At 39.4% G+C, this 11232-nt stretch overlaps 1 protein-coding gene across 1 annotated transcript in view; it reads left to right on the top strand.

Moving 5' to 3' along the window:
- lpcat1 (lysophosphatidylcholine acyltransferase 1) overlaps positions 1 to 10092 on the top strand; it is a 36490-nt gene extending 26398 nt beyond the window's left edge. The window contains exons 7-14 of the mRNA XM_034161261.1: positions 708 to 742; positions 1790 to 1844; positions 2062 to 2144; positions 2258 to 2383; positions 3055 to 3208; positions 4580 to 4678; positions 4748 to 4892; positions 9027 to 10092. Coding sequence (XP_034017152.1) covers positions 708 to 742; positions 1790 to 1844; positions 2062 to 2144; positions 2258 to 2383; positions 3055 to 3208; positions 4580 to 4678; positions 4748 to 4892; positions 9027 to 9157 — 828 coding nt within the window. The 3' untranslated portion in view covers positions 9158 to 10092. The remainder of the gene's footprint in view (positions 1 to 707; positions 743 to 1789; positions 1845 to 2061; positions 2145 to 2257; positions 2384 to 3054; positions 3209 to 4579; positions 4679 to 4747; positions 4893 to 9026) is intronic.
- Positions 10093 to 11232: the final 1140 nt, after the last annotated feature.

The raw sequence follows: 11232 nt of genomic DNA on the forward strand, positions 1-11232 counted from the left end.
ACATTTTGTCCATGTGCCACATTTCTCTCTGCATGATGCAGCTGCTTCAGTGTTGAGGACTGCAAGCACTGCAAAAAGGTGAAGAGGATGCCACCTTTGACATGGCTGTGACAGATGGATGCCTACTTTTAGAAGGTGGTTTGTACTTGGGGTGTCTACCCAAGTTGGTAGCCATCCAAACACAGGACTGGTGTGTAATGTGGTGGATGACCAGCACATTACTCCCAGACCTGCTCACACCCGTCCCAGTTGGTGATCGAGTGAACACACTTGATCCAGTGACTCGATCTATGATATCATGTACTGTATTTTACCACTTTGCAGGAAGGAATCTATTATATTTGCAGAGAGAGACACCAGAGATGCTGTCTTTAACTTATTAACCTTTTGCAGGAATGAAATGTGGAAGACAAATGCAAGAGAGGTCACAAGTGGTCAGGGTTTACTTTGAAGGAGTCGCAAACCAAAAAAACTGTCTTGCATAGAAGACTATTCTCTATAGCTACAGTATGGATGGAGCACTGGCAGAATTGGCACATTTAGTCACTGTAATTAAGATTCATCAAAGTTAGGTACATTGTATGATTGACAGGTCTTTGGCTATCTGCACATCTTATTGACACGCACACAGCTGATCAAATTAATACAGACCACTTTGCATCTACTGTATTTATTTGACCTGAGTCATGTCCTCTTCCTCTCTACAGGACACTGTTACGTGGACGTGGCGAGGTCCTGGAGCGTGAGTGTTCATCTTTCTCTTCAAAGACTTTTTAACTGCTCCCTGCACACCATATTAAAAACACCAGTGATATTCTTCTTTTTTTTTTGGATAAAGGCTCTATATGTGATTTAATTACTGGGCGAAATTATAAAGGACCATGATGGGTGATAACAGGTTAAAGAAACCTGCTAAGTTGAAATGGTGGTGTCTTGGACAGTAATGCTACAGTGTGTATATTCTCATTAGAAGTATTCTGTTCCGTGATGGGAAGTCTATTTGCATTTTGACCTGTTTAAACCCCCCAATTACCCAATTCCTAGTTCCAGAGCTAGTAGCATTTTGACCATCCAGGTTGCCAGTTGACACAGAAATGATCCAGATCAGAGATAACATCTACTTGACCTGACAAGCCTCTGCATCCTTCAGAAAGCCTCCTTGACCAGAGGCCTAATGAAAAGTTAATCTTTGAGAGGTACTTGAAAGACGGACGTGGCTTCAAGACCATATTGATTTCAGCACAGATGCTTAGTTGACTAATTGAACTTATAAACGTTGACCTTCAGCTAAGTTTAGCTAACCTCACCCAATTTATCTTGGTTACTAGTAGAGATGGCCGTTCAACAGTCAAGTACTTGTACAGCTGTACCACTATGGTCCATGTGCATCTGGGTTAGCAAGGAAGCGAGTATTTGAGACACACAGTTGACTAGTGCTGGTGAATGCATCATCAACTTTAACTATTTGACACGGGAAAAGTGAACGGATGATGGCTGTTTCACATCAGGTGGCAGAAACTACAAATTTGACTCTAAATTTACCTTGTGTGATTACTTTATACCTTTTAAGGAATACTGACATCAAAAATCCTGGTTTCACGTAGGTCTCCTTGTACCGTATCTGGGAACCCAAGTGAACTTTGAGCCTTGGGGGAGACAACTCTCTAGGCTATTTTGAATTTTAAGCACATGGTGTCCTACATGTGACTCCTTTAAAAACAAGAATGTTCTGATGCTGTAGTTCTACCTGTCTTGATGTACCATGTGTTCAATCTTGTCTGTCTTCCAGATTCACAGTCTTATGGCTTACTCTCTGTCAGCCTCATAATTCTATGGAGATTGAAGTGAGTGGTTCTGAAAGAAAGTAGAAAAACAGTTGATATTCAAGCCATTGGTTTTGCACCTCAATTGGTCAAAGAGCAATTTTAGGAAGACAGTACCAGCAGTAATTTGAAAAATGTCATTAATATATAAAATGATCACACAAATGAATAGTATCTGGTGTGTAAAGGACTTTTAAGCTTTTAAAGTTTCTTGACATGAATAATGTGTGTCCTGCAGTACTTGCCCGTGTACACGCCGTCAGAGGAGGAGAAAGAAAACCCTGCGTTGTTTGCGAGTAACGTCAGAGAGCTCATGGCAAAGTAAGAATGTATTTGCATGTGTTTGTGATCTGAGGCTACACGGGCTTGTTTGTGATTTCTGTAGCAGAGGGATAAATTAGCGTTCTTGTAACTATTTTCTTGCATTGTGATAGGGCGTTGGCAGTGCCACTCATAGACCTGTCATTTGATGACTGTGAAATCAGCCTGTCACAGGATCCACTGGGAATCTATGACAAAAGCAGCCTGCTGGAGTTCAACCGGCTGGTGCACCGTCTGGGGTGAGTAGAGGAATCAGCGGGATGGGCTGCGAATTCAAGACCATGCGTGCAACACAACGCTGACACCTTATGGTGGCAAGGCAAAAATGCTGGCAGAACACTAAATACTGAGTGTAGAGATTTGAATAGTTTTTCTCTAAAGAATTCTGTTAAAATTCTGAAATATTTAATCATGTTTTATTCATGTAACACAGCTGTTTCTCCAGTCTTCATTAGAATGAATTAATGTAACTAAAATGGGTTCAATTGTCTGTTATCTGTTTGCTCCACTCGGTTTGAAGATACAAATATGGCTTCAGCAGATACAGCTGCCCCTAAAAATGATGTGAGATGTGGAACAGAATTCACACTTTAGTACCCGGTTTGAGGATTCGTGGTCCTCACATAGAAGTGATCAGATTGTTAATTGTATCCTTCAGAACACTCTTCCACTCTCAGCTGTGCCTTATGCTGGTGGTCAGATGGGACACTGGGATTATCAGGAACTTCATCAGGATATGATCTGTAATATTATGTATTTTCCTGTGTTATAGTGTCTGCAGTCTGCATGTAGGAACCTATTATGCACAGAGAGAGAAATCCGAGGTGCTCAAATTGAGCCTATTATTATTAATGCAACACTTCATAGTACATGTGTCTTATTTATTTCTGCCGGATTTCTTTATTTGCAGAATGAGACCAGGGATGACGAACGTGGTGCTTGAGGAGTTGGCCAGCAGAGCTAGAAAGTTGCAGGGAGACCGGCTGGATTTAGAGAATTTTGCACAGTTCCTCAACCTGCCAGTGACAGACGCACTTAAACAAGTTCACAGCCTCTTTGACCAGGTGAACTCAAATGTATGCGGAGTACTCATACAAGAAATGTTTGCTTTACCTAAGAGGTTAAACACCATTCCATAAGGTGCTTCAAAGGGGGAAATGTATCATGCACATTTTTATCCAATTCTCATAAAACAGTAACACGTGTATGGGAATAGTGTTGGAAGAACTTTAACTGTTAATGCCATGTAAACACCATGTTTGAATGTAGAAAGCTGAAATGGTCAAAATCATGAATTAGGCATTATTAAATAAATAATAAATCAAGCACCATTAGGGGGAAAAAAAAAAATCTTGTTCTTCTAATAAACGTAACAGAACAGATGAAAACCAAACTTCTGTGCTCCAGTATTAAGTGCTAGTTAAGCGGGATTGTGCCGTCAGTACAAGTGTGTTTAGTGTCTGCCGGCCTTCGTGAGTAAAAGCCATAGACTGTACATAAAAGCATGACCTTTACTAGTTGTGTATGAGGCACCACCAGGGGGAACACGCTTCCTTATTTGGCGCCATCTACTGTTTTGGATGGTTCCACCTTAGAATTGGAATATAATAAGATATACCTTACTGAATTTTCATGTAAGTCTAGTCCCTGACTAGACTTTTAGCTAAAAGATGACTATATTTTTCCAGTTATTCCCCAAAGGACCAAAAAACAAACAAATATAAAAACAAACATCATATTTGTGGTGCATTTTTAAGGGCAGTCAGCATCTAAATGTACTCACCAGAAAAGGTCCAATATCTTGTTTTGAAAGACTTTTGTGCACGAAAACACGAAGTATTCTGGGACAGTGGCCACCTTTGTGAAGGTTTGTGAACACATTTAATGAATGGAAAAAAAAAAAGATTTGTACAGGACAAAAATGGACATGAATAGAATCAAATAAAATGCTCTTTATTGTCATTATACAAAATGTACAGTGAGATTGGAGAGAGCTTTTTTTTCAGTGCAATCAAAAAAAGTGGGGGAAAAATATAAAAACCTACAGAACAGTGAAATGAAAATCTCTGTGCAAATATAAGATGAACAGGTGAGTTATTGGTGTATATTTTTTATTTGTGATGAAATCAGACATTTTATTGAAATGGTTGCAACACTGGTTGTGTTCGTGCATCTGCCCACCCTCCCTTCAGGCAGAATTTTGCACAAATACACTAATAGTTGCATTTCATCATGTCACTCAATTAATTCCTCTGATGTTACTATTAACATAATGTCTTTATATGCTGTTGCTTAATTGGAGCTTTAGTAGCCTAGAAAACTTCATAAATGAAAGTAAATTTCATCTTTAATGACTCCAGTGGGTTCTTTATTAACCTGTCATGTTTTTGTCCTGAACAACATGTTGGTCTTCTTATTTTTTTTCTTCCCCAAAGCATGGAGGTGGACATATTGACATCAGGCGGTATGTCGTTGCTCTGTCTACCATTTGTCGGCCATCAAAGCAGATGGAGACTCTCAAATTGGCCTTCAAGGTGAGAATATTTGAATTTGGCTGAATTAGGTTTCAGGGAGAATGATTAAGAATAACTGCTGCTGTGCAGATGTATGAGACTGAGGAGAATGGAAATGTCCCAGAAGAGGACTTGGGCACCATCTTGGAGATAATGCTGGGAGTGGAAGAAGTGGATCTTTCAGGCCTGTTTCTGTCCCTTGATGATGATGACAACAGGGACAAGATCACATATGGTAAGTGTGTGTGTGAGAACATCTGCAGGCACGTAGCTGCAGCCTTTGAAACATCACTGCCTAATTGCGGTTCATTTAAACCACTTTTGAGATGATTGACAGCACGTAAGAATGAGCCCCTCCTCAAGTGCTGTCACTGTGCGCGCAGTTATTTTATCTCCGGCTTTACTGGAGAGAATAAATACCGTCTGTTGGGAGTGATTTCTCTGTTTTTAACGCATCCACCATCGGCTTTTTCTAGAAACTCAAAGCATTTCTCTGTACTTGCTCTCGTTGCTGCTGAAACATTTTTTTTTTCCTTTTTCATCATGAAATAATCACATAGATTATTATTATTTCATGTGAAATGTGAGACTTCGGTACACAATGTAAAATGCATTTTGCAGAGAAGCTTGGAATTTTATACGCCTCAGTCCCAGAAGGTGGAGACAGTACTGCAAATTAAAAACTGTAATTGCTGATGTTTAAATTCAGACTGGTGTTGCTTCTTTTGGCTGCTCTTATTCACTCAGAAACAAAACAACAAAAAAAACCCCATGATCTTTTATATTACATTATTAGGCAAATATGAGAGGAAAGAAGATAGAAATAGAATGTTAAATACACTCTAGTACAAATATATGGCGTAAACAACAAATATCCAATATATACAGTATAAAATGATTAAAAAAAATTCTCTAAATATTAGAATATTTCATTTCAAGTTTGAGTAATTCAGCTCATGCAGTACACATTCTATGAGTCTGTGGTTCAGTACACAAGCACAATCATGGACTTGGTGCCTGCCGTAGTGAGACGAGTAACTGGTCTGCTGACCGTGGTAGCGAGTTATACTCTGGTATGATTTGTATCACAAAAAATGACATTTGTTATTAATAATAATTGTAATGACTATTTATAAATGACTTTCCCAGGAATCAAATAACTAAACAAACAAAAAACTAATAATAAAGGAATAAATGCCATTAATAGAGCATGCACAATCCCACCCCTGCCACATTTCTCCATGTAATGTGGAGTTACGTCAGGAAGGGCATCCGGCGTAAAACTTGTGCCAATTCAACATGCAGATCCACCTTGGATTTGCTGTGGCGACCCCAAGTGCAAACAAGGGAGCAGCCGAAGGGACTTACTAATAGAGCATGCACTACAACAATGCACAAAAGTTTCATATTAAAGGCATTCTCTGGTGTGATGTGACCAACTGATACAACCAGTGTGGCTTAGTAAGTATCTTGGCTGAACAAGAATGTGAGTGTGTGGAATGTCCATTCTCATCTTATCCAGTCGCGTTACGTGACGTGTGTCTTTTAATTCGTTGTATTACAGTGGCCCAAAGTATTTAAACAAATGGAGACACTCTCCTGCAGGAAGTAATACTGTTGTTTGGGTGTTTCAGAGTGACATGAATCAGGCCCATGATGACTATGAACCTGGAGCAGAAGGCAGGTGGTGGCATGTTGATGGCTCATCTTCATGTTTTCCCCTCATGCTGTTGGTCTGTATTTTCAAAAGTAACAAAATCAGTCCCATATTTATGGCTGTAATAGACAACAAAAGTGATTAGTGGAGAAAAGAGTTTAAACACATCCTGCTCCTACTGTGTTCTGAACTTTGATAGTCATTGTTAACCTTTCATCTTTATTTTTGGCATTTTTTTAATTATTGCAATTGCTGAACATTCATCTTGATTGCAGAACTTTGATCCTGATTGCAGATTCCTTTGATTCTCATGGTTGAACTTTGATCCTGATTGCATCCTGTAGTCAGGATCAAGGGAATTGGGATCAACTGCAGGATCTCCCCATTGATCCTGATCTAGGGTTGCCAACTCTCTGAAAAATAAATAAGGGACACCTCACTGGCAGGGCTGACCGGCTCATGGAAATATAGACTGGAATGGACGTGCGCGCCTCTATCTATTAGCGTCACTCAGGACAGGAAGGTGCCATTACTAAGGGTGGAAATGTGCAGCTCATCAATAATAAACTGACTGCTTTTTTTTTTGCACTAGCGTCACTATTTCTTAATGGATTTTAATAAATGTAGGCTTGTTTCAAAGCCCTTTTCCAATGCAACTATGCATGTGTGGGTGAAAAAAAAAAAAAAACAACTTTTATGTAAAATGCAGAAATTTGGGGAAATTACGACAAACTGTGCTGCTTTTCTCGCTTTATTGTCGCTATTTAACAGATTTTAATAAAAGTAGGCTTGTTTTAAAGCCCTTTAATTGCTCTTTCTAATGAACCCATACATGTCTAGGTAGAAAAAAATGTTTTATGTAAAGTGTGGAAATTTGTGGAAAATATTCCATTCTGTTCATTTACTGTGATTTTTTTTTTTTTTTTCCCTGTCATCATAATTCTCGATGGATTTTTATAAATGAAGCCTTGTAAGTTGTATTCATGCTAATTAAAAGGTCTAACGAACCCATACATGTCTGGATAAAAAAATCCTTATGTATTAAAATATAAATCTGAAGTATGTCTTGCCATTGTGCTCATTTACCTTGCTGTTTTTTCCACTGTAATATTACTGCTAGTCTTTTAATGACAACAACATATATATGATTTTTACTAACATTTTATTCCAAGTAGATATAAAGCCATTCAGAATTTATGACTTTTGACCCTCAGTCAGGGTAAAAAGTACCTCCTCCATCCCCTCCAACCACACAGATCAAATTTAAATGCCTCCTGTGACCACATGTACATATCATATTAAACAACAGCTGCAAGTAAATATATATAGACATAAACATATTTAAACATTTTTGTTTCAGCATGTGAACGCAGCTTAATGAAAAGAACTTATGGCGTTGAGTTATAGTCTCAGTATAGTGACATTAAATTGCGGCATAACAACTTTAAAATAGACATTTGTTTTACATAATTACATTAAGGCTCTTGTACAGTTCATTTTAGTATTGGAGAATTTGTTTTTGTGGTTCATGCAGTTGATGATGGAGCACTGGCTGCCTTTTTTCTCCTCATATCGCTTCTGTTTAACAGGATCAAGGTCTCTCTCCACCCTCAATAATGGCCACCGTGGGGCACGCCGCTAGTCACGTGACGTCCATTCCAGTCTCTATTTCCATGGACCGGCCAACTGACCATCGCCTTCACCCTTCCCAGCGTGTGTGTGAAACGATTCTTAACCATTTGACTATTGACTTGACCCTGAATTTAAGTAGATGCACACATGCATTTGTTATATGAACATGCGGAAAACAAATTATTATTTAGCAATTTATTTTTAGTGCAAAATAAATTTTCACTTACAATTTCAATATGAGCATCCTGTCCTGCTTCAAAGTATAAAAAAACATTTCTTTAAAAATCTGTCGTGTTATTGCTTAACTTAAAAGTGTATAAATTAACAAAAAAAAAAATCATCCAAAACAATGTAACAGTGAAAGTCTGAAAAAGTAAACAATACTTACAATACTTATAGCTGTTGTCGCACACCTTTTCCATCCAGCCATTTTCCTTTTCCCATTTGCCCATGTGTTTTTGCTTTCTTTTTTTTGTTTTTTTTCGAGGAGGAGTAACGACGTTACAAACATTGCTGTTCGTAGGCGTATCTGCAGTGCCAGTGTCTGTGTCGGTATCAGCCATGCTACTTTGTTATGGTCGTCCGACGACCATTGTCGGCTCATGATTCTCGTCCGGGATCTTCTTGCGAGCAGATGTCCCTCAACCAATGAGATAAGAGTGATTCTGTATCGTCAACTCGTGTCTGTCAGCTCATTGGTGAAGAGCAGGAGAGAGGCTGGGATCATATTTACCGTAAGTTTCCATATAAAGCGCAAGTCAATTCCATTGACATTTTACAGACTTTTTGATTCTCACAGAAATACGGGACAAACTGCGTCCCGTTTCAGGTCAATATGGAACGCACACTTTTATTTCCAAATAAGGGACAATCCCGTTTTTTCAAGGGACGGTTGGCAACCCTATCCTGATCTGCACTAAGCTTTCCTCAGCCATGCTCCATCCCTTCACCAAGATTCCCTGAAATCTGCTGATTAGCTTTTGCATAATTCTTCTAACGAACAAGTGCAGGTGATCATGTAACCTCAGTGACACACTGCAGGTAAACAGCTTTAACCTCTGTTTCTTTTTCTCTTTGCAGATGAACTTCATCATTTCATAGAGCAGCATCCGGACTTTATGGGGTTCCTTCTTTTTAAGAACCATCCCTGCGAAAACTGCATCGGCAGGCCTCAGAGCTGGAGCAGCCAGAACCACAGCAAAAATGACTGAAGGATGGAAATGTGCCATTACGGCTCTGACTGTTTCCTTACGGTTGTCATAAACCACCTAAATGCTGCAGCTTAATGAACACCAGGAATTTCTGTGAACAGAAGACCTCCAGTGCTGCACAGATAATGGCATGAGTATCTCTGCTTTAGTTATCAAGGGTATTTTTTTTCTTTTTCACCTTCCTTTATTATTAGACTAGATTAAAAGTGAAACTGGATCAATCTGTGGATGTTTAATTTATTTTCCTTATGCATAAATATTAATATAATTTAAACAAGTTTTTGAGTACTTTTATTGACTGTTAAAAGTTGAACCCTTTGGTCTCATGCACGTGCGTATGGTGGACACTTACTTTCCCATACACAGGGTTTAATGAGGAATGTACCAATTTTTAAGAGGCTTTTGAGTATTTGAAAACAAATAATTTTAGGTAAAATAATACCCTATTCACGCGTGTCATGACAGAGCATCAGCTTATCCCTTTTTTGAAGAAAGTTGGTTAAACGTCCACCTGAAGTTAAATAATTTCTAAATTGGTTTATTTAACGGACATCTAAAATAAATTCCATGAGCCCCAGCATATTGTTAAAAGCAAAAGAATTTTGTGCAGGGCACCAAAACGCGTGAATATGGTATTCCCTGAAGTCAAACTGACCAATGATGATTTTTGAAGTTTGGGTGATGTGACTCTACAGCTTTAACAAGCAAACGCCTCACTGGCTTCCACATGCAGACTAAAAACAGCTTTCAAAAACAGAATGTTGTTGAAAGGTTTGATAGATTCACATTCTGCCTTCTAAAGACGTGTGTGTTAACATTAATTACTGGTCAAATGTATTTTTAGAATTCCTCTTCTCTTTAATTTGTTGTATCATGGCTGTTTTTGACTGTTAAATTCACAGTGTCTATGGGGTGAAGAAGGAGCTGAGCCAGAAGTTGAGACTATTTCAGGGGTGGCCAAGTTCAGTCCTCGAGAGCCACCTTTCTGACACTCTTGTCTCCCTGCTCCAACACACCTGAATCCAATGAAAGGCTCATTAAAAGTCTGCTAACGAGTCTTTCATTGGATTCAGGTGTGTTGGAGCAGGGAGACAACTAAGAGTGTCAGGAAGGTGGCTCTCGAGGACCGAACTTGGCCACCCCTGCTCTGTTTACTAGTTGATTTGGGCTCCTATTCTCACCTATGGTCATGAACTTTGGGTAACAACTGAAAGAACGAAGGTGTGGATGCAAGCGGTGGAAATGAGCTTCCTCCATTGGTTATCTGGGCGAGAAGCTCAACTATTTTGGAGGGAGTCTGAGTAGAGCTGCTGCTTCTTCGCATCAAAAGGAGCCAGTTGAGGTGGTTCGGGCATCTTTTGAGGATGTCACCTGGTCGTCTTCTTGGTATGTCAAGTTGAGGCAGCCTCTGCGAAGAACCATGGACACACTGGAAGGATTATATTTCCCAGCTGGCCTGGGAATGCCTCAAGAATCCCCAGGGAAGAGTTAAGAGACTTGGTTGAGAATAGGGAAGTGTGGAGTGAGCTGCTTTGTCTACTGTGACTCGGACCCACATAAGTGGCAGAAAATGAATGAATAAATCTACAAGGTGTAGGATTTGGAGATGTTAGCAGAAATGAAATGAAAGGTGCTCTGGCTTCCTCCCACTGCCAAAGATATGCAGTTTAGGTGAACATGTGACTAAACTGACTGTGGACATGTGATTCTTTGTCTGTATGTGGCCCTGTGACAGACGGGCGTCCTGTCCACGGTCATCCCTGATTCTCACCCAGTGAGAGGCTCCAGCCCCCTGGTGATCCTTAATTGGAATACGCGGGTATTGAAAACGAAGGAATGGAATGTTCTTCTGTTTTCGCAGCAAGTCTTACACACATATAAATGTTAAACATTTTTACTTCTGTCTTTAGTCCTGCAGGAAGACGTCATTAAAAATGGTTTTGTGCATTTACATAACTTCTGTCTTTTGCTTCCACAGAGATTGTTTCATATTCTTAATTTTATTTTTGGCTGATGGAGGCGACAACAATTCCAAGTTGAGCAAACATTAGCAAATCCAGAAAGCATTTACTATT

This window comes from Thalassophryne amazonica, chromosome 20 (genome assembly GCF_902500255.1).
Source record: "Thalassophryne amazonica chromosome 20, fThaAma1.1, whole genome shotgun sequence".
NCBI lineage: Eukaryota > Metazoa > Chordata > Actinopteri > Batrachoidiformes > Batrachoididae > Thalassophryne > Thalassophryne amazonica.